The sequence below is a fragment of the Sinocyclocheilus grahami genome, unplaced genomic scaffold, assembly GCF_001515645.1.
Source record: "Sinocyclocheilus grahami isolate Dianchi unplaced genomic scaffold, SAMN03320097.WGS_v1.1 scaffold25.1, whole genome shotgun sequence".
Taxonomy (NCBI): Eukaryota; Metazoa; Chordata; class Actinopteri; order Cypriniformes; family Cyprinidae; genus Sinocyclocheilus; species Sinocyclocheilus grahami.
In genome coordinates, this window is record NW_015505204.1 from 3926419 (window position 1) to 3951533 (window position 25115).

At 35.8% G+C, this 25115-nt stretch overlaps 1 protein-coding gene across 1 annotated transcript in view; it reads left to right on the top strand.

The window, feature by feature from the left end:
* mad1l1 (mitotic arrest deficient 1 like 1) overlaps positions 1–25115 on the top strand; it is a 98414-nt gene that overhangs the window by 51382 nt on the left and 21917 nt on the right. The window contains exons 12-17 of the mRNA XM_016249466.1: positions 7397–7537; positions 8667–8723; positions 8994–9085; positions 10243–10333; positions 16662–16866; positions 20249–20439. Of these exons, the coding sequence (XP_016104952.1) occupies positions 7397–7537; positions 8667–8723; positions 8994–9085; positions 10243–10333; positions 16662–16866; positions 20249–20439 (777 nt within the window). The remainder of the gene's footprint in view (positions 1–7396; positions 7538–8666; positions 8724–8993; positions 9086–10242; positions 10334–16661; positions 16867–20248; positions 20440–25115) is intronic.

The following is a 25115-nucleotide window of genomic DNA, read 5'->3' on the forward strand; positions in this document are numbered from 1 at the left end:
AAAAAAAAAATATATATATATATATATATATTTGGTAATACTTGTCTCAAATGACATATAAGAATTTGTTTAACTGTACCAAAGTGCACTACATCTGACTAGTTAGTTAGTGACTAGTTAAGCTAATTATTGTAATGAATATGGATTAATCAGACATGCTCATTCATTTAACTTCACCAGGGGGTGTTTTCAGGGCTGTTTCAGAGAATTGTTTATGGCTCACTGTCTTCCACATAACATTGTGCCATTTACCAGAACGGCCCAGCTACAAAGAGCATATATTCAGCTGTGAACACTCACAAAGCAGCTTTTATGTTATAAGGAAATTACCTTCCAGGATATAGAGGATGCAGTTATGTGTTCTCCCCAGAGCTGCTCTATCCTAATGTTATTCTTCCGTTTTCTGTCTCTTTCAGCATTCGCTCTGTGGAGAAGGCCCGCACTGAGCTCATGCCCGAGATCGCTCAACTGCGAGCCAAAGCTCAAGAAGAACAGAAGAAACGAGAGAACCAGGATTCGCTTGTCCGTCGCCTGCAGAAGAGAGTCCTACTACTCACCAAGGTAAAAAAAGAAACGTATAAATAAACATTCAGTTACTCTCGTCAAAACAAAAGGATTCATACTTTGTAAACACTATACATTTCAGAACCGAACACTTTCTCCCCAGTGCAAAGTGGCTATTTCTCTCTAGAACAATAGATAGGTAAAACTCTTAAAAATTTTATAACGCATGTGTACTCGTGATATCAACAACTAAGAAAGTATTATATCTTTAAAACATTTAATTAGGTAGAACAATCATTTTCAGTCCTGCTATGGTAATATGATGTGCCAAAGTAACATGTTAGAATGATTTCTGTTGGATGCGCAAAAACTTGAACCATCTAAATATACTTAAAGGGATAGTTCACCAAAAAACTGAAAATTGTTATAATTTACTCACCTTCGTGTCATTCTAAACCCATAAGACTTTTTTCATCATCTGTCCCTCCACTGCATGCAGCCAAAACACTTCAAAAAGTTCATAAGGACATCATAAAAAGAAATCCATATAAATGGAGCAGTTAACCAATGAGAATTGTTCTCGTGCATCAATTAAGCACTCAATTCAGATGGATTTGTGATATCTTTAAGAATTTTGGAAGCATTAGAGTTAGAGCATTAGCATTTTTGCTTCGAAGATGAACTTCTGGAATGACAAGAGGGTGAGAAAATGATGACATGAAATGATGAAAATTATTTTAATTTATGTTTGAACGTAACCTTTAAGCAAGGGAAAATAGTCAAAAGTCTGATATGACCCATTATCCTTCTCTCAACCTCGGTCTCATAGGCAGTATGGACGGCTGTAACTCCTATAGAAATCTAGAATGTGTCCTCCTTCCTGGCATGATGTTCTCTCCAAAGGCTAGGACGAGATTTAGATAAATCACTGGAGCAGCGCCTTATTGTGTATGCGAATAATACTCTTGTTCTTTTTGTCAACAGCTTGGTAAACTGGTAATTAACAAAGGCTTCAATAAGGTCCTAAATAGGTGATTTTTGATTTAATGAGGTCAATGTTTGAGTGTAATGATGCCCACACTGGAGACATTTAGAACATCCTCACCTCCAGCCGACCAGCCTGGAAGCTGCTCTAAACACACATGGACAATTAGAGCTGTCAGAACAAGTAATTAAGAGTAAAGATAAGCTAGCAGGCTCATATGTTTCTCTATTATTCAGTAGTTAATTACGTTGGTGGTATGCTCAGTTAAATGCTTGTCCAGTTAACTCCAATTTTTGTATAAGCAGTAATAGCATTGCACAACTTTTCTACAAACCTAATTTTAGACATGATTTTTTTTTTCATCAATTTTATCCCAATGCAATTAATTGTATTTTACCTTTGTATTTATGTTATCACACTTTGTGCTTATCTCAGTTAATGAAGAGTAATAGTCTTCATTATTGGCCTACTGGTTATTTATCCTGAAAACTTTTTTTTTAAAAATTTGACATTTGTTATCTTGCATTGCTAACAAGCTTTCATGTTTGGGGTTGCTAGATGTCAAGAGTTTAAATCCCCCAATCAGTCTTATCAATTTTCTTAAATCGGTATGTTTTCTGCCCAGTGTTTTACTTTATCTTTACTAAACTTGCCAACCATGTGCACACACATACACCCACTGTTAAAAAAGTGCTGATGATATGAAAACAGAAAAATGTGTTCTGTTGTAGTTTAGCAATCTCACTGTAATGTTTTGCTCAAAAAAGTATAATGCAGTCAGTCTATGTTCCTTCACGAGGCCACTTGTGATATTTGCTGCAGTTAAATCTTAAAGCAAACCTTGTCAATAAATCCAACCATGACAAATATACAAAGTCTTTTTAATAGATATTTTAATGAAAAAAAACTTTAGGATAATTTGGAATTAATATTAGGAGTTGAACTGTTTTAGCTTTTGAGAGCTACTTAAGGTTCTACCAGAAGAGACGGTTAATATGTAATATGTACTAAGAGAAAATAATAAATCAGGAAACTAGATGAGGTGTAAACCCTGCATATGAGTTGACATTATCTTGATTTGTGCTTACATGAATGTGCAATAATTCTGATGAAATGTAAAAATATATTGCTCTCATGAGAATAATTTTGATTAAAAATCGCAATTTAAAGTTTTTGAGCACAATCTTGATTGTCTCATTAACAATTACCTTGTGGCAATAGTCAGTTCAGTAGTGTCTAAACTTTTGACTTGTTCTGTATATGATGATAAACCTGTTTACACACGCAGTTTCATAGAACTAATAGAATTGACATGCTAGAATCTGGAGGCTGTTTGTCACTAGCCATTATTGACAACTTCAGCACTTCACGTGCTGCAAGACCAGGAAAATGCATCAGCTGTCTTTAGAGTATATTAGATTAACAGTTTTCTAGCTATGATTAAAAGCCATGATAAAAAGGTTTTATTGTAGCATTGACCCAAGTTCTCCATTAAATGAAGATCCATAGGGGTGGAGAAAAAAAAACTGCAGTGCAGCACAGATTCGTTTCCTTATTCACTCACCCACATAGATTCCCTCTCCGGCACAGAAACTCAGAGGCCGGTGCCAAAATAATAGAGTCCTAAATGAGAGTTTGCTATCTGTGGGACGAATGAGGTGAGTTTAAGATAACAGCAAGGGTGAATTTCATTACAATGGAAGCAGAAAAATAGCTTTGGAAGATGTGTGTTGAAGTACGTATGTGTGTGAATATACTGATATGTGCTAGTGTGTTGAACACCTTAGGTGGTATAACTCGTATTAAACCTGAACTGTTTTCATGACTTCAGGTAATAAAACGGATACCTCTTTGACCTTTAAAAAATAGTGCAGAGATAAGAATAAAATCTTCCTTCCTTCCTTCCTTACTTACAACTTGTCATTTAGGGCGGTGAATCTTTGTGTAAACAGCAAATCGATTCACGATTCATAGTAGGGGTGCTCCGATTGATCGGCTTCCGATCACTATCGGCCGATAATCGCTTTGGGATGATTGATCGGCGGTCTCTAAAAAGGCAGATCTCAAAAAAACGATCTGAAGCTGATGACGCGCCTGCCGTGAGAGGTTTGGCATGACATGCAGCGGCGCCGTCTCAGTCTCTGTCCGGCGCGGGTGAAATAATTAAAATGCTGAAGGTGAGGTGCAATTCATATTTCTTCATTAGATAACTTCTAAAGTAATTTGAAAACTTTCTGTAAGACATAATTTCACAAACAGCGCGAGTGAATCACAGCGCGCTCTATCGCTCTCAAAATACGCAAATGGCTTCAAATCACCACACATCACGTCTGTCTATAAGCGAGCTGCACGCAGAACAGTTGACAGGAATTTTCACTTGCACAATCGAGCTGGTGTTGTCACTAAAGTTTATAAATTGCATTTCTTTTTAATTCTTGCCAGTGTTTAACCATTCAGCGCTCCCCTGGAGACTGTGCGCTCATGCAAACTCGCAGCGCACACACATAACGCCAGGTTCACACATACTCCGTTTGCAGTGCGTAGGCCTATGTGGTGCGTATTTTTACCGCGCTCATGTTAATGGATTCTAAAGCGTTCACACTGCATGCGGTTGCGGTCCGGCAGTGCGTTCCATAAGCAGTCCGCAGCAGTGCAGCGATTGATTCCACACCTAGTTTGCTGCACATGCTGAATTGAAGTGACAGCGCATGTTTTGCGGTAAATATGAAAACGAAAATGTAGTAATTACACCATAAATGCATATAATTAAAGTCTGCTGTGTTTCACAGTCAAAACATATTGCTTTTTGGCTAGGTTTAAAGGAAAAGAGCACTTTTAGATAAACAAGGCAATAATAGATGGCATGGCACTCGTGGAGTTAGGAAAACTAAGTTCTTTATGGACAGGATTGCTTGTAATAAAGATTTAAATGCAAAACGAAACAAAAAAAACGCAGCTGACTGTTTCTGGCAATGGTAAGTTTTTTTTATTTAGAATGTTTGTGATAATGTAAGAAAAGTATTTTAAATGTTTTGCCACTTGTTCAAATATACTTTAGTATGTCTTTAGTTGGACTTCAGCACTACTTCCACACAATTAAAGTGCATTAAGTACAAAATTAGTTGTTCCAATTTAGCAGACTAAGTATACCAGTTTAGTATACCTACCCCTGGTTTCACAGACAAAGCTTAAGGCTATAGTCCCAGACTAAAAATATCTTGCTCTTACATATCTTACAATATGTCATTGCCACTGTTCTGTCTCAAGATGCACACCTGAAACAATTTTTTTTCCTAAGGCATTTTTATAAAAGCTGCTTAAATGTCTTAATTTAACTAAGGCCTAGTCCTGGCTTTGGCTAAGCCCCATCTGTGAAACTGGGCCTAAAAGTTCAATTGCAGTGTATATTTTGTAGTATACTTGAAAGTGAAAAGAGTGAGAATTAAAGTATATTTATTTTTCACTAGGGTATGCAAGCTAAGATATATATATATATTTTAAAAAGGCTTTAAAAGTATTACTTTGTGTTAACTATTGTGTAGCATACTGTCAGTGTAGGGTAACATGTTACACCTTTGCATGATGTGAGCTTTATCTTATTTTCATAAAATAAAATGCAACAGTATTTAACTTTTCCTTTCTATCGGCGAATGCTGAATTCTGAAAGAAAACGCGCCCGATGTCTGTTTGCTTTAATGACGAACGCATCTTTTATGCATATGATTGGCAGATAAACCTTGCGCTCTTATTTCAATGCTGTGGTTATTTTAACAGTTTCCTTCGTACATTCAGTTTAACGACATTAAGTTAAAAGTCATTTATCATTCAATGGAACTGTGCGTATGCTTTTAGACACTTACATGGTCTTTGCTCCATCCAAATGCACACAGGTAATGTCAATGGTATGACTGAGAGCCACTGAAAAACTACAGAACAGTAAAACTACTTTACTAAGTAAAGCTACTTTACTCTAGCAGTACTGGCCATGAGTACTAAGGAGAGATCACACATTGGCTGGTTAAAAAAATGTGTCAGAGCGCTACGAATGGAGCGCGAGCGCAATCCTGTGACAGGCGGTAACGAATGGAGCGTGTGAAGGAGAGATGTGAGACACGAACAACGCTGTTCAAGGTCTCCATTAATTCGTGCTTGTAGTAATTTAATGTGTATATTTTAAAGCATTGAATTGTTTTAATGAATCGCGATTCATTAGATTCTTAGCGTTTTAAATCGATTACTGTATGAAATCAACGATTCAAAAATCCATGTTTCAAGATCGATGCAATATGCATCATCAGGGTTTGTAATCGATGAATCGAGAAAAAGAATGAATCGTTACACCCCTAATTTCATTCCAAAATTAATAGGGAGAAGGGACATTTACTGTATTACAGCAATTCACAATCATTTGTTTGAAATCTTTAAATCAGTTGTAAAAACATAAAATACCTTTTGTTTGTTAGTTTCTGTGATCCAGGGTCACACCCAGCTGGAAACATTCTCACAGACCCCTAAGGGGGGGGGACACCCCCTCCTCAACACAATTCTACAAAAGTTTTAAGTCTTTCTCATAATATAAATGACTACTTTGAAATTGAAACCAATTTACCAATCGCACAAAGACCTTAAAAATGACACTAGACATGAAGGGGAAAAACAACAGCTTCACAAGATACATGATATGTGGGATATGCATATTTTTAATGAACTTGGGGTGAAACCTTTTGGGGGAAAAGAGGGAGAGGCAGAGAGGCCAGGGGGAGAAGGGGGTCGTAAATGGGCGAGTAGAGAGGCGTTGTTTGCTCTCTTTGAAGATTTCTTCTCCAGATAAGTTTTATTGTTTTATTGCATGGCGTCTGTTTTGTGTGAGTTCCTGAGTATTGGTTTCATGAAGAGTTAATTTCATAAGGAAATAAATTAAATCCTTTCATGGTTAAAAGAAATGGTTTTATTACATGTTCATACATTTAAAAATATTGCATTGCAGAATTATTTTTGGAAATAATAAATTACAAAAGCTTAATGTCCATCCATTACATTGAGACACTAGAGGAGAAGTGTTGTATAATTTTTTTTTATTTGCCATGAAATTTTCACAGTGCACAAAAAAAAAAAACCCCAAATATATATTTGTTATTTTTTTGGAAGAAGTGTGACAATCACAAATGTACTGCTATATCTGCATGGACGCTTTGACGTCAGTCACGTTTATTTTTACATCAGATGAATTTAACTAAAGCTCCACAAATACATCATTAGCTTTTTCTTTAAAATGTTATTAAAAGTCTTTTAGTGAAGGTTATTCAGCATTAACGTTAGCAACCTTTGTTGTTTGGGTGCATATATGAGCATGTGCCTGTCAGCTTGTTTTTAATCTGTTGGTCGTTTTTGTATTCTCAGTTCACACTCCGGATAATGAATCACAATGTTTTATTGATCCTGCTGGTTTCGACTTTAGAGACTAGACTAGATTTAATTTTGGTTTAATCGACTCTAAAATTAGATATTTACACAGATGACTCTGACTCAGAAGGGAGCTCGCCCCATTAATTCTCCTCTAATATTTCTTCTGTCTCTCCTCCTGTATTTAGAACGTTACAATGACATTACAACTGAAGTCTGCCAATTAAAATGTAATACATCGATAAGGTTGACCGGTAATGCATGTGAATTAAGTTCAGTAATAAGTGAAACACAATCAAGCTGTTGTACTTAAATTAAGACAGTAAGCAGATTCTTTCATTTGGAAACTGGGTTTTTTTACTTGCTCACCCGACAATGAAGATCAGAATCGTCCATTTATGGTTTCAGCTAGTTTTATATGCATGATATCTTTATATTGTACTGACCCAGCTTGGCCTGAATTGAGTTCTGTAATTGAAAATTGTGCTTTTGTATGTGGGTCAGGAACGCGATGGAATGAGGGCCATATTAGAGTCGTATGACAGCGAGCTGGCCACAAGTGAATACTCTCCTCAGCTCATGCTCCGGGTCAAGGAGGCAGAGGACATGCTGCAGAAAGTCCAGACACACAATACAGAGATGGAGGTGAGAACTACATTACCCATAATGCACAACAAATAATTCGTTCAAATGTACCTTTCAAAAAACTGTTCAGACCAGTGATTTGTTTGATTTGATTTGAGTGTTTTTTTCTTCTTCTTTTTTTTCAATAACCTATTTATTTATTTTAAGGATATAATAGGCCTTTAGGTGTGATTTTATTCAGTTCAGCAATTTGTGTGGATGATTCTCATGGCATAAATTTAGGCAACACCACTTTTTAATCATCTCATTAAAAAAAATTTGTTCCTCGAGCTGTATCATAATGCATTACATTCAAACATGGAACAATAAATCTCAAATAATTCAGTTATTAAACGCCTTTTTTAATCATACATATTTCTGTAGCTCATTTGATTATGTTGCTTCTGGCCTGGTGTTTGTATTTCTGTGAATGACAGAATAGTTTCTCTAATGGGTGATAATTCACTTTTTAAGCTTTAATGATAATTGCATTCCTTCACAATAAGAATGCAAATGTCTGTAGTTTTTTTTATTGTTTCCTGTCTGGGTTTGACTTCTAAATAATTGAATTAATCACATATGTTAATGCATTGACTTTGGATTGCATTGACTCTGCAATGATATTGGGAGGGATAAATATAAATCCTGTGTCCATTTATTGCAAAACAATGTGGAAAACATGCCTTGATTTGCTTATTACAGTAAACTTTTTAAATGTAAGGTGCTTGGCCACGATGGACAAAATGATGATAAGTATTGTTAAATATATTTTAGCTCTATTGGCTAATATATATATTTTTCCCTTGGATACATCAGCAGAAAGATGTATTTTTTTAGTCTTATAACAAGCAGTATGTTATAAGACTAATAACATTTATTAGGTGTTAATATTGGCTGTATGGTTGATTTCAAGTTATAAAATGTGTGGTTCAATTAAATTCAAGTTATACTATGTTATAAAAAACAGTGTGCTGGTGTTATAAAAATTCTAGACCTCTGCTCATGCTGAAGTTATCTGGATGCCTGTCTGGAAGTTGCATCCAGATAACTTCCTTGACATTGATGGCACTCATGACTTTGTAATCAAGGACTTTATGGTTTAGTATCTAGGCTCTTGTTTTTATGAGAATAATCTGTTTCACTCTGATAGACTCAACTGTCTAAAGCCCAGGAGGAGGCAGGCAGCTTCAAATTACAAGCTCAGATGGTAAGTCACATTCATCACCATGGGAACTTCCTTTTGGCATTTATACGATCATGTCAGCTACCGTTCTGATCATAAATAATTGATTAAAATTTGTGCTATAATGCATGCAAGAAATGGAAAACCACATAAGGCAGAAGTCAAGATATTAGACCGAAATAACATTGCCGCTAGGCTGCAGGTTTTTCATTTGCTGGGATTTACAGTAAATTACTGTTTTTGGCATACAGTGCCAATCATTTTGACTTTTTTTTTTTTTAATCACTTGCTCAGGTGACTGCTGAACTTGAGGCACTGAAAGAGCAGCAGGTGTCTAATGCAGAGAAAAACACTTTAGCAACAGCAGAGGAAGTCAGCTCTCTCAGGTAACAGAGATATGTGAGAAGTTAAATTTCATACTTGCGTCATACATGTCTGATCTGATCATTATGGAAGCCTGTTTCTGAGTAAAATTAATAAATAAAGTAAAAGTAATGAAGTCACATTGGTGATTCATTGTGTGATTTTGTGATTGAGGTTTCCATAGATAACCAACAGTCGCTACCACTCATGTCGCTGATAATAGCCAGCTCTTATTGAAATGTTCATGTCACTTTAAGTCACTGGTGTTTAGGCTGAGAGAAACGGAAGTCTGTGTTTTTTTTTTTTCATGGCCTGTTGCATTGTCTAATTACTATGGAAATGTGATTATACTACATTAGCTTTTGTGGCCTTGCTTGAAAAGTGAGCTTTCATTCAGTGCCTACTTTCTCCTTTTTCCTCTTTCTTTTTGATCCTGTAATTATATTCTTTAGAATTTCATTTAATCACTCCTGGAACCATTTCACTAAGCTGTTTACACCTTAATTGAATATTTGTTGTACTGAATACAAGTCCAAGACCCCACATGGTAATCTTCAAAACCAAAACTAAACCAACCTGAATGCTTACCAAATTACTTTCTGAGAAATTATACTGAATATTCAAGAGTAAGAGTTCAAAAAGGTCTTACTAAGTATCCAAGACCACTAGTGAAAATCCTTCTATTTTACTTTTCTTTTTTTAATTACAAGTTATTTTACAGGCATATCAATTTTCACATTTTAACTCAAATTGATATTGAATAATAACTAATTTCTGAATTTCGTAGTATTTGATATGTCCTTTTGCTCATGATTTGTCACACATTTATTTGATTACAACAATGGAATGCACTTAAATTTTAAGTATTTAATTTAACACCAGAAAATTCTAAATTAACAAGTTTTTAATTAACGACTATTTATGTACTATTAAGTAATTTGATTTTGAATCCCAAATTGTCAGTGTGGTCTCAGAATTTACTCTGCGATCAAACTTCAGAAGAACCTGTTGTGTTTACCTTTATTTACCTCTTCATGGTGGAACATTATTATTGTTGTTATGGCCGTGTTCCTCCATGCTTTTCTGAAAAACAGATGTTTTTTTTAGATTAACATTTTTGACAATGGTTTTCATTATGCTTGGACTAGAAATTACATTGTATTGTATTTGTTTTTCTCAGGCAGAAGATTGAGGAATTGGAGTCAGAACGTCAGCAGCTGGAAGAGCAAAACAACATTCTGGAGATGAGACTAGAGAGGCATAACCTCCAGGTGATACTTTCATTTTGTGCAAGATTCTAGTTCCTAAAACATGTTTACAGTAGGAGTGCAACAATATTAATTAAAACAATATGAAGATTAATAGTAAAAAGAATCCACAATTAACTGGATAAGTGCTCTGTGACCATCTCTCTGAGAAATTCCTATGAAGTGCTCTGTGACCAATTCATAGGAATTTCTGAGAGCCTGTTAAGGATCGTGGGTTGTTGTTTCAGGTGCTTTGACAGTTTGCCTGTGCTGTTTAACAGCTTAATTGCTTATAAAAGGAGTATTTGCTGGAGTCCATAACCCTGTATGCAGATGGTCATTGAGCTCACGCTGAACTGTTACATGAACCAGTAAACTTGTTGTGACCGCTTCAGCGATTACTGTATTTTGGGATACGAGTATTCTCTTATTGTCATGCTGTTTTGTTCCCTTTCAGTCGGTCACTCTCGACGTCACGTCGGAGGACCGACGAAATTGGGATCCTGTCTAATTTCCAATCTAGACCAATCTACTTCGAGTGTAAACTAAACGAGCCAATGCAAATTGGCATGTCTCCGTTCCCTCCTTCAGGGAACGAGAGTTACATACGTAACCGAGACGTTACTCATGCTGTTAAAGGTATAGTTCACTCAAAAATGAAAAGTGTCATGATTTACTGCTGTTGCTCCAAGCCAGTGTTGTTCCAAATTTCTTTATTCAAAATATTATTTTGTGTTCAACAGAACAATGTTGGTAACCAAACAGCTGCTGGTAGCCATCGACTTCCATAGTATGGAAAAAAAAATTATATGGAAGTCTGTGGATACCGTCAACTGTTTGATTACCATCCTTCTTTTGTGTTCAATAGAAGAAAGAAATTTAGTTTGGAGCATCATGAGGGTGAGTAAATGATGACAAGATTTTCATTTTTGGGTGAACTAGCTCTTTAAGCAGGCCAGTGTAAAGTTCACTGTCATGGTTTAATGAAGTAATTATGCAATACAATTGTGGTTCTCAGTTTTGTCCATCACAAATCATATTGATTACAGTATTGGGAAATAATCCACAATTCTGATTTATCATAATCATGGGGCTCTAGTTTCTGTTAAAGGGGTCATATGAAGCGATTTCAATTTTTCCTATCTCTTTGGAGTATTACAAGCTCTTGGTGCATAAAGAAGATCTGTAAAGTTGCAAAGACTAAAGTCTCAAATCCAAAGAGATATTCTTTATAAAAGTTAAGAGTCAGCCACACCTACCTAAAACGGCTCGTTCTAACACGCCCCCACATACCTACGTCACTATTTGGGAAGATTTTCATAACGCCGCCCAAATGTTCACGCAAAGAAAGAAGGCATAACTTTGATTCTCGCTGTAGTATTGTTGCCGCCGCCGCCGCCATGAAGTGTCGTGAAGGCGCTGTGTGCTTCGTTGTGAAAGTGAAACTACTTTGTTTGGCCTTCCAAAAGAGGACAATATTGCTTCGTCATGCCTGGAGCTGATCCATGCTGGTCGCTGAGGACATACTTCAACTTCGGGCTGTCGATCGCTGGATCGGCTTTCACCGTGGACGAAGCAGAGTCCAGCCCGGGGTCGTCACATGTGGTTGCCGCAGGCATCACTATATGGTAAGGGACGTAACATATCCGTCACGCGCTTGAGGTATTCGGCCAATCACAACGCACTGGATAGCTGGCCAATCAGAGCACACCTCACTTTTCAGACCGATGAGCTTTGTAAAAACGCGTTTCAGAAAGGCGGGGCATAGAGGAGAAACAATAATGTACAGTATGTGGAAAATAATGTGTTTTTTTACCTTAAACCGCATAAACACATTTCATTACACCAAATAATGTTCTTTTTAGCAGCATCATATGACCCCTTTAAACTGTGATAGAGGGTATTGCAAAGACATTGGAAAGAATTGCACATTTCACCTTTAAGCTTGGCTGATGGCCTCAGTGGTGGTTGATGATAGCCTGATGGTTAATAATCTGACCTGCATGATACAGACTGAAGGACATGCTATGATTTACCTCATAATTTGGCATGCTTTTAGCTAGCAAAAAGTGCATACTAGCAAGTCAGCTATTGTAAGTTTTTAACTTTTTCATTGTAACATTTTCTATGTGGAGTGATACAAGACTTGAATGTCAGCATGAGATCAATTTCTCCGGCTTAGTGGTCATTCTTCATAAATATTTGACATTTGAATGCAATGATTGACCAATCAGATTAAAGTATTCCAGGGACTTGAGTAATAAATAAATGACTTGGGTTTATATTATCATCAAAACTGATCCATTTTTACATGTAGGTGAGGTAATTTTGGTATTCTTTTTGTAATTCTTGAAATAAAAACAGTATGGAGTTTAAATTGAATATGATTTCTCCACAAAACTATGCTTTTTTTCCAAACTCCCTCTGTTCCCTAAACCAACATGGGTTTATTGCTGGTCGTCTTGTTAACTGGCAAATTATCCTTGGTATAAGGCATTTTGGGATGCAGTACTGAAAATGAATGTGCAATAGGCTTAGTTTGAGACTAGATTTGTTTTTATGAATGCACAGCCACACTTGTGTTGCATCGGCACTTGAGACCATATTGTGTGTTGCCTGCAAACCTCCACACCTACAAGTCCTCTTCAAATCACTTTTTCTATAATTTTCCTTTAGTCAGTTACCACCAAGTCTTGTTATTCCCTTTCCTTCCATCAACTTGGTGTTTCCACTTAAAGGTGGAAGGAAAAAATATATATAATTATCCTGATAAATGTAGACTTGAAGTAAATCCTGGTCCTTGTTGTTCAACAAGGAGCTTTGATGGCTCTTCACATATATGATTTTACCCAGTGGTGGCACATGTACTGTAGAAAATTACTCTGGGCATGCTGGGGAATGCCAGTTTTTAATATGCTTTTAAAGATATTAGTTTAATAATAGCACCGCAGTGTTTTTATTTATTTCTGTTAGTCAATAAATAATGTAGAGGCACTTTGAGAAAACTCAGACTATAAGTCCTAGTGTTTAAATTTTTATGTTGTTTAGGTATGTGGTTGTGTATTGGTATACTATATTTATATTCTAGCGGTGGGGATAAAATCTGTAAAAAAAAATCTTGCAATATAAAATAACTTCCTGTCCTGTGTTGCAATAGAACACGGTAACTATTCTTTGAATTTAAATTGAATGCATTTTTTGCATAATCCGATAATCACATCCGATTAATTTTTTTATTAGAAACTTGATGAAAACCTATCAAAAGACAAGATTCATCATTTGTATTATTCATACAACTGAATAAGCCTGAAATCAGTGCCAAAATGACTTTATATATGCAATATGTGAACAAAATATAAAAAAATTATAGGCCTATACAACATGGTTTAGGTTTTCTCATGTTGGCAAATACCTGAAAATTCCTGCACTACTGTCCCACTTTAAAGGTATTGGTTTGGGCTGTTATAGGTAACATTTAACCATTATAGTCAGTGACGTAATGTGAAAATTTAAGGCCACGTCACTTTTCTGTCATTTTTGTGGCGCTGCTATATTTATCAGTGGCCTCCCATCCATTTATCCTTCCTTTTCACTTCCTGACTCAATGATGCGATCAGTGGGCTGAAATGCAGTCAGACATGCTCCATTAGACCTCAACACTGGTGCCAGCCCAAAACAAACTGAAAAGTCTGGAATTCAAGAGCTGCGTCACTCATTTCGTCCTGCTCGCTCAATCACTCAGTCTTCCTAATGTGCTTAGACTTTGGCTCTAATATTTATAGGCCTCTTCTTCCATCCATTATCTATGACGCTTTAAGTGTCACAGTGAAAATAAGCGACTTCAGACAGTTAATAATACACACCCACTCAACACTTGTCAGTTTGAAGAGGGTTTGTTTTTTGCCCAAGGACTAACCTTTAATGGTTTTCATGTCTTTCATATTGTTGACGATGATTCATTCATGACTCAAGCTGTATTACATTAATCTTGAAGGTTACAGAGATGTATGTGTAGACTTCATAGCTGTACTATTGGGGTTGTCAAAATACCAGCATTTCAGTTGTCGATACCAGTAGTAATGAAATTTTGCAGTCCTTGATTGCAAGAGCAATTTTAAAATGTATTAGTTAAATATATATTTTTTTTACAAAATTAAGGTTTAATTAAAATGCTTTCAAAAAATATTTGACTTTGTACAAGAGTATAGATCAGGGTTCCTAAATAGGTGGCCCGCGGGCCACATCCGGCCCCTGAGAGAAAAAAGTTTGGCCCGCGCTAATTTCAAATAATGTTGCATGAAAATTCAAACACAGCATCAGAAAGCTACATTAACTTGCATCGTGTCTGCACACCGGACGCGAGTGGCGCGGCGCGACATAATAAAATACAATCGAACTCATTATAATCAGTGATGCTGTCTTGGATGCGGTGCGACACGACAAATACCCAGCAGTAAACGGCTGACTCATTCTATTTATAACGTACTGACAGAACGTTCAAATGATTTGCAATGCTTTGTCGCATCCAGTGTAGATACGATGTGATAGCAAAAACATGGAGTGTGTAGAAAAGTAAAGTGAACACGGAAAATAGATGATTCAAATGTGAATGAACGGAACAGTTTTGAGTGAGTGACTGATATATTTGTTATGGAATACACGTGTTGGTTTGCAGTGAGTTCACAGTTTTAACGTACAAGTTTGCTTTAATTTATTTTCAAGATCTGAGGTAAAATATCTATTGTTGCTTTCACGGTGGCTATAAAGCATAATGCAAAATAATATTCACACTCGCATTAGACACTTTTAACATTGAATAAAGCACATAATCATTACCTGAGATTATCACTGTCATATTTTGTATGTTGTAAAACAAATAAAATACTTTCCTAAAATAGAATCCCATGCTGCTTATTGTCACGTGTCGCTGTCGCAGGTGGTTAGGACAAAAACTACATGGAAAAGATACTTTTTATCGCGTTGTGTCTGGTTGGGACACACGGTGTTACAGTTCGATCCCCCCCAAAAAATCTAAGCATAAAAATATTAATACTGACAAATCTAATAATTTAATCTGCAATTAGGGAAAGTGGAGAGAAGAGATCCAGTCTGGAAATGAGCAGGAACAGTTGATTTCCATGGCAGACATGGAGATCCAGATTTTTTGTTTGTTCATTTGTTTTTAATATTCAACAGGTAAAGTTATTCTCTATCTAAATGCAAAAATGTTCATAATTGTTTGAATAAAACAGACTACCGGGGAAAAAACTGAATATTCATCTTTTGACCATCTTGTGATTATTTTAACAAAAGCAACAATAATATAATAATTGTAATAATAATAACAATTATATATATATTAAGGGTCAGTGGCCCTTGGCTTGGTATTGTTGGCAGAATTTGGCACTCGGCAAAAACTAATTGAGGAACCCTGGTATAGATCATTGTGGCATGTCCGAGTTTGTTCGTGTTATCCTTCTTCGCCAACTTATTGTGTAACACTTTAACAAAAGTTTAATCTTTCATTTTTAGTAATTCTAGTTGTTTCTTTTTTCATCGCCTTCTGTTCTGCAGTTATGTCATCTGCTCCTTAACCCTCAGTCTCTATTCCTCTTCTCTGCCTCTCTGTCTTCAGCTCAGGGTGATGTAATTTGCTCAGTAATGAGATGTTCAGATTGAGGCATTATTCTTTGATGGGGCCCTTAATTCACCAGAAGGCTCAGTAATGGCTTTTAAACCCCTGAAGTTTTACACCCAAATGAAGAATCGTTCCAGAAGATAAAGCCTTTCGTTTCAGACAGGGATGAACTATCACTTCTTTGGCCCTTTTGTTTGGAGGGTAATTCGGATAAATTTATTTTTACTGTGTAAGAGCCTTCAGGCGAAATTGGACTTGACTTGATAACCCCTCAGGTTAACTGGTTAGCTTTCATGAAGCTCATTTTTAACAAATGAGCTATTGGACCCACCTTAGTAATGTCTCTCACTTGAACTTATTTATTTCCAGATTTTTTTAAAAATAAATATTCTGAGATCGGATGCATTTTAAGGATTGAAGAAAACCGCATGCTATGCTTCCAGACTTCTTTCATTTTGTCTTATTCACTTTTATTTTAATATTGATTTAAGTAATTCATCAACAACTATAATAGTTTAACATGCCATAATTATTGAAAGGAGTGGTAATTAGTTTATATCTTTGCGTTTAGGCATATTGTCTGCACTCTTTTCTTCTTTGGAAGAATCACATCAAAAAACTTAAAAAATGTTCTTATACTCGCAAACTCATTCCTTATTTTAATGAAATTTATATATATATATTTTGGACTCTCTTAACTTTTCCATGTATTAGGGAGGCTATGATCCTGTCACGACAAAGGTGATCCACCTGCAAATGAACCCCACTAGCATCGCAAAGCAGCAGCGCACTGAAGAGGTGGAACAGCTGAGGGTCGAGTGTCAACGCTTGAGGGACCGACTCCGGAAAATTGAGGCGGGTGGTGGCATGACGACAGACGACACTACTCTCATCATTCCACCTTCACAGGAAATACTGGGTAAATACCTTTTTACACAAGTGTTTGTGAAATAGGATGTTTTAATGGTCGGGTAGAGACCCAGTCCCTTTATCGTTATTTAATGGCATTGTTGACATGTCCAGTTCATCACCAGAAGTTATAAACAGTCCCCGCTTTTTATATCAGGTCTCCGGTGAATTCTCAGGAATGACAAAAGAAGGAAAAAATATTTCATGATTTTCAGCTGGGTGAAAGCAAGCATTTTATGGTCTCAATTATGTGGAAGTAGCAGATCAAAAAGTACATTTTTGGAAGGAAATGCACAAATACCAAAGTACATGTAGCACCTTAAAGGGATAGTTCACCCACAAATGAAAATTCTGTCCAAATTCTGTCCTGAGGTTGTTCCAAAAGAAGATATTTTGAAAAACCAAACATTATTGGTCCCCATTAACTTCCATTGAAGGGAAAGAAATACAATGGAAGTCAATGGGGGACCAACAGCTGTTTGATTATCAGCAGCCTTCAAAATATAAGCTTTTGTGTTCAACATAAGAGAGACACTTATTCAAGTTTGGAACAACATGAGGGTGAGTAATTGATGACAAAATGTTCATTTTTGGGTGAACTATTCCTTTAAATACAAATTTGACAAATTTGTATTTTGGACAAGTTGATATAGCTTGACCATTTGACTGGATTGATAGCAAATGGATTTCCACCTGTGGAGTTGGATATGACAACACAAGGATTGTGGGAAAAAGGTTCTTCCTAATTCAACATCCTGTGCTCATGGTGATTTAGACATTTTTTTAATATATATATATATAGCCAGGGCTAAATGTTTAATTGGACTCGAGTGGAGTGTGCTGACGATCCATATTTCTTTGGGACTCATTTATTTACTTCATTCTCTCTATCTCTCTCTCTCTCTCATTTTTATTTTCGTTTGGCCATCAGTTTGAATGAGTTTTGAAGGAGGCACGAGTCTAATTAGGACTAAGACACATGAGTAAACGAATACCCTGAGGTCTGCTTTTAAATTGGCCGCTGCTGCTGTTTTTCGTTATCTTTTTTTGCTATTCACTGTTCGTCCCTCATTTTATGACCTCGTTTTTCTGCCATCTCAAGTGTTTGATTACAAGCTCATGTGTTTGCACAAATCTTGTTCAAAATCAGTGAATAAATGTGATTTTTGTGGCTTTGTTGTCTTTACAAATGATAAGAACAAGTTCTCAAAAGTACATAAACAGCTTTTTGGGTTTGTGTTCTAACAATCTCAAACTCTTTTATAGAGGAAATTTTCTTTTAATTTATTTATTGATCAATTATTTACAGAGATTAGAAACTATTCAAGTAATGGAAACTGGAAATGAACTAAACTAAATTTTTTGCAAGTGTGTAATATTTAACATTACTGAAATTCAACTTAGGGCCTGTTTTTAATACATGCTCAGAGCATAAGAGTGTTTATATGCGTGTTTAAATGTGTGCTCATTACTAACTCTGAGACGATTGTGTATCCATATTTCCCTTTTGTGTACTAGCTTTAGGTAACAGGATTGGTTATGCCATCTCTAATATTGCAAGCAGAGTATAAACAGTGGCCCCACAAAGAATTTTGACACTTAAGCCACACTTAAAGATGTATGAGTGTCTTTACACATTTATTTTGAAGAAATATAATAGAATAGACAATAGACAATAGAATAATAAATATTTTGTGTAGAATAAAGACAATTTGGTAACTTTGTGTGGTTGCCAAACATCCTGTTATAAATATCCCTATCCATACGAAAGCAGATTTCTTAATTATTCCCCTGGGTTAGATTAAAAAAAAAAAGGTAGAAAATTTGCTCCATCATTTTTACCAAGGTTATATGAGGAAAAGCACTATTCAATTCAGAAGAGATTAAAATCATAAAGTAAGTCTGGAAGGCACAAATGAACCTAACCTCCTCAGGAAAAACTACTCCCCTCCTGACAGGGCATCATATCTCAACACAGTCCATGCAACTTTCATGCAGCTTCAGTAAAGTTCATGACATGGTAATTGTAAGTGTACTGATGTAGATGAGGGCCACATACAGCACTTTTTAATTGCAGCTCATTTTAAAGGTGATTGTGTTGAGAGTTCAGTATGTAATTTCTATCCTACTCTCTGTACGGAAAACGAACAAAGTGATTTCAGAAAGCTTCCAGCGGAGACAAAAAAGAAGAGACATTAACATGATATATAATTAAAAGTGATCCTGATGAATGGTTAAAGGAAAAGGACAACCGAACAAAAGGCCGACTCTTCTAGTGTGCAGCACATCCGTGCATTCAGTTGTGATGACTGAAACTTTTGCAGTTTAACTGCACTGTTCTAGTGTGCAATTACAGTAGACAGTAGCAGAACACTTATCTCTTTTCCTGCTGAAATTTTATTGTTCGTAATCAAATTTTCATGAAGCCCCATAAGAGAATTCAAACGGCTGTTGTACATACAGAAGCCTTATATTGAAGCTATAAGACACAGTTGGCATTTCGGCTCATTTAAATTGTCGATTTTGCATTGTTCTCTAATTAAATATTCAAATGAATACTGAGATAAGACCTTGATGGGATTGGTGCCTTTTTTTTTTTACTTGACTAATTTCATTAGTCAGAATCAACTATTACAGTTATTATTTTGGTAGATTGGAAGTGAATTTTGATTAGAAGTTGATATATTGTGGTAAATGGCAAAAATCTCTGGATGTATGAAACTAAAAGTTAGAGCTAAAAGTGTTCCAACAACTTTGCCATGAGATTCACCTTTTGATATGTGAATTTTAGAAAGATTTTATGAGTTTTTTTTTTATTTTGCTTTTGGTCCCTTTCATATTTTGTCTAAAACAACATTGTTGTATTACTCCGAAATCACCATTTACTCACTTTCATGTCATTACAAACCTTCCCCGAGTCACAATTGGTTTCATGCAATTGCTAGAGACCAGCTTTTTGGTTGTTGAGAAAAGTAACAATGTCTGATTAATGAACAAATCTTTCTTCTGGAGTTCAGTATTTTCAAAGATTTAATTGTGCCATTTAAGAAAAACAGTCTCAATCATTTATTCATGAAGTAAACTAATCAACTTTGAGTTCAGCTCACTGGAGAGAAAGATTATCATTTAATATCGACTTAAATTTTGGTCTGTAGCCCAAAGCTGATATTAAAAGGCATAGAATTTAGTGCACAAATGGTGAATAAATGATGATAGAATTCACTCTTTTAGTTGAAGTTGGACTGCTGGGCTGTTCTTTCAATTAAAAAAAAATCTTAAATTCAGACATTCGTATATTTTTGAAATTTTTAAATTACTTGTTAAGACCATATAGTATATATTATTTGAATATTGTTATGATTATGACTAAATACAATTGACATGTTTTTCAGACTTGCGCAAGCAGATGGAAAGTGCAGAACTGAAGAACCAGCGCTTGAAGGAAGTGTTCCAGAAGAAGATTCAAGAGTTCCGTACTGCGTGTTACGTTCTCACCGGGTACCAGATCGACATCACCGTGGAGAACCAGTACCGGCTCACTTCTGTGTATGCCGAGCATATGGAGGATTCATTACTGTTCAAGGTAAATTCATATGCAAACGTATATGTGACTACATGACCCATGCAGTCTGTATTTCCCATACAGAAATGTGTTTACATTTTTACACATTGTCATGAAGTGCAAGGGATATGTACTTGCAAACTAGAAGAAAAGTAGATAGTACAGAAGGAAACTAGGAAAGTACACTTAAACTTTATTGAATCTCTGTTGTAGTTTTGCAGTTAGTTTGAATGTTGATTTTATGGTCACTTGATTATTTTAGGGGTTCTGTCTAAGCCGAGCAGATGTTACAATTAAAACATACCAGCAATCAAAGGCTTTATGCCGAGTTTTTGTTCAATTATAAAACAATGACATTAACATCAATGAGCTTTTGAATGACTTTGAAGGGCTGGCTTGGCAAAACTATAGTGGTTTTCAGAAAAGAAAGACATGTTAGTTAGAGCCTGAAGCTTCGTACCCACAGTTGGCGGTTTGTTGTTCGACTCACAATTCTGAGAAGCGTGAAAATTGAAAGAGGGACTTTAAAACCCAAGGCCGAGGTCAGGCATCTGAAGAACTGCTGTTGTGTTTAACCTCATCTGAACCAGCTCAGCAGCTCCTCCAGCCTCAGGTGCATCCGAGTCTCCACAGGAGGTCATATCCTCTTCAGTCAGTGACTGCATTTGCTGAGGTGGGTGCAGATGAAGGCATACCAAGAGTATAGGAAATTGGTGTTTTTACTTTAACAGCAGGAAGTAGAGAAAACCAGTGACCTAGAATAACTCTTAATCAAGGAAATTGCTGCGAGTACACTTCTTCTGGTAACAAGTACGCTAGTTGAGTGTCAGCCCCTGAGATGTGACTTTACTGTATACATTCAGTTGATTAAGTAAGATTGGAGTGTTTTGAATATTTATTGATGAGCCCAGTTCAGGTAACACTTGAACTTGCAGACAGATTGCACAGTATATGAGTGTAAATCAAATGAATGTTTTCATAATGCTTTGAAATACACCCTTGTGCATTTGTTTTACTTTATAGTGCACTTGTGTTTATTGTTGCATGTCTAAATTGCTTTTTTATTTTTATATTACTGACTGTTTGCTTCAGTGATTTCTTAAATCTTGAGGCAGTGTTTACTTCAAAATTCTAGACTACATTCCATTTTTTAACTTACTTAAAGGAATAATGGTAACACTTTACAATAAGGGTACATGAATAATCATGTACTAGTGCCTAAATTAATACTTTATTCATCAAATACTTATAATTAGTAAAGGTGTTAACTAATCATGAATTAACGAAGAGCTATCCTTAACAACAACTGGAGTCAAATGGATTCACAACTGAAAAACGGCAGCTTTAACTACATGTTAGTACATGTTTGATAGTTAAAGGCACAATATGTCATTTTCGCCGCTGGAGGGCACGTATTCAAAACAAACAAAGAGACAAAGGCGTAGTTTGATGAGGCCGTGACTAAGTGTGGAATCATGGGAGTTGTCGTCTTCATCCCCATAGCCGATGCAATCCGACGGGACTCGGGCAGAAATCATGTTCGTAGATGAGCTAATGATTTATTAATGTAGTAGAATGAAGCAGGGTGAGGCTGAAAGCCGTCGAAGCGAAACGAAGCCGCTGAATGAGCGTGACGCATGGCTCGAAAGCAGCGGAGGTTTTATTATGCCACAGTCGACCGCGTCAACTCCTTCCGGTCGTGCGTATGTGGGGGAAAATATATAACACTGTTCTAGTGGTTTTTGGATATTTTAATAAAAAAATCTTACATATTGTGTCTTTAATGCATTAATTAACATTCATGGGTAAACTAAATCAAACAGCCTCTCTAAGAAATAATAAGAAATACTCTGGCTTTGAAATAAATTAAAATAATTTAATATCATAATTTGAGCTTTTGACATCTTCAACTTTATAATTGATCTTGTGTGTTTTGTGTTGTTCTCTTTCCCTTTAAACTCACCCTGCTGTGACTCATAAACGGCTAAATAAAAATAAAACCTTAAAATCCACAAAGCATTTGTAGAACAATCCTAAATAAATGCCCAAACCGGAAACGGTTCACTGTCCATCCAGACGCAGGCCGTGATGATACTATACCTCCGCTCTCTGACTTCTTGAAAATCCACACCACATCTCTTACTGAATACTCGCTATGTTAGTACATGTGTATTTGATAGCAAGTATAAAATAAATCATGAGCTGTGTTTAGTAAGTAGTTAACTGTCAGTTAATTATGATTGGGCCCCCTCAAAAAAAGTCATGTTACAATTTTAACTAAAGACTTTTCATTAAGACCTTAAAGAATCATATCAACTTGTGGAAAATGGGCATCCCATGACCCCTTTGAGATTTTCTTACCCTTGGGCCATCCAAGATGTAGATGAGTTAGTTTCTTTTATTAGAAAAGATTTGGAGAAATTTAGGATTACATCACTTGTTCACCAATGGATCCTCTGCAGTGAATATTTTGTTTAAAACTGTTTTGGGCTGTTGAATTTGAATTACGCACACGGTATGAATTTTTGAAAAAACGGCATACCAGTCCAAGTGGCTAAGCAACGTAGACCGCACCTTGAATTGAGAGGCACAGTCAGTGGAAAAACCATGATAAACTGTAAAACCATCAGAATCCTAAAAGATAAAAAAGTGAGACAGATTTTTGGTTAAATCGCCCAGGGGTGCGTTTCCCAAAAGCAACTATGGTCGCAAGTTCCATCGTTATCAATAGAGTTCAATGGAACTTACCACCATAGTTAGTTAACGATGCTTTTGGGAAACGCACCCCAGCACGGTTAATGTTAATCCCAAAATATACTATTGTTTATTCATAATACATCACCTAATGTTAATTTATACAATGTGAATATTCAAAAATGTATATAAACTAATAAATTCTGTAGAAGTATTGTTAATTGTAGAGTGTTTAGTATATTACTTTTTACTGTGGTATCAAATCAGTATTGAGAATCATCAAATTTCACTGGGGAAAAGTTAGTATTTCATGTTCATTAGGTTTTTTTTTTTTACTGTTCAGTGCACAATAGTTTTGTTTTTCTCCATACAGTTTGCACATTAATGTGCATCCACTTGATTTAAGATGTTAATCATCCTCCTTTTAATGCAAATGAGAAGAACTTTGTTCTTATTTTGGACAGGCCTGTATATGATAAACCAAGTGTTATTAATGCAATATATCTGATGAAAGATACATATTTAGTGTAAAACCGCATGCTCTTACAATGGTGTACCTGCAACATTTAATTTATCTTACTTAATTAATGCTCTTCTTTTGTGGGTTGGAGACATGTTCAGTAATCCCTTATAGAGACACACATGCACACACACTGCAGTAATTGGATTTAAGTTTTTGTTATTTGATCGGTACTTTCCTCAGGCTGTTTAATTAGAGCTGCAGTAAAGCTTCAGTGCATCTGCATTCTGCTGTTATTATTGCTGTGTGAGTGCAAGCATTTACTCACGTTTGTGTGTGCGTCTGGGTGTGTTGGGGTAATTTAATACACATTATTTATGTGCCAAGGAAATAATTTGCTCTTTTTTTTACATTCTATGTATGTAGCCACTTCTGATTGTCTTGCTGGTTTAGCATTATTTTATTTTATTTTTTAATATGTTGGATTTGATAATCAAATGATTTCATCTGTTTATTTATTAATTGCAAGTAAATACTAGAAAGTTTCTGAAATAATGTTTAGACAGACGCTCAGCCCTATCAAAAACTAAAAGCATTTAAAATGGTGGATTTAAATGTCAGTCAAGAATGTCTGAAAGAACTGAAGTGTCTACAGTACAGGCAGCACAAGTTGACTCCTCTGAAGCACTCCTGTAGTTCTCTCTGTGTGAATGTGTATTGAACTGCATGTGCTTTAGTGTTAAACTGACTTGAAAGTGAAAAGGCCGCAAGAGTGATGGATGTATCTGTTTGTTTAGACTCTAATCTAATCTTAAATAAAATATATATATATATATATTTTTTCTTGATGCAAAAGCCAGCTCACAACCGAAGCACAATGAGTCATTTAAGCGCCTTTATTAAAGGTGAAGTGTGTCAGTTTTTTATGTTGAATTGGTGTAAAATGCTACTTGTATCCCAGTTTAATGTGAAGAGAATATTAAGCAAGCCATTTGTAGGCTGATTTCCCTGAAGAATATAAACACTGGCACTTTGCAAAGATGGGCACAATTACATCAAAAAGTATTTAGTTACAAATTACAAAAACAAGCTCATCAAATGTAAATTAAAATACAAAAATACTGGTGTGAGAAATGTATTTAATTAAAATGCAAGTAATTTGTAATTTGAAAATACAATCAATATTTACAAGCAATCAAGTGCAAGAAACAGTGCCATTACATTTACAGGGCTGTACAGTGCGATGGATATGTATTGTATATATTATATTATAATATATATATTATCATATATATTATCAGCTGCAGTTCAGGCGCTTCCGTCTGTATAATATACTGTACAACGCCACATACATTCACTTCAAATGTTTACTCGGCAGTAGAGTTACACTCACAGGACACTGCACTTATTCACAATCACAAAAGTACATTATTTGTATGTGCTTTAAAGCCTTGCCGGTTAAAAATTTTGCTGTTCTGACATGCGCTTTTTCTCAGCGTGTACACCTGAAGCATGCGCACAAAAGCCTGTCAAACAGCACCTA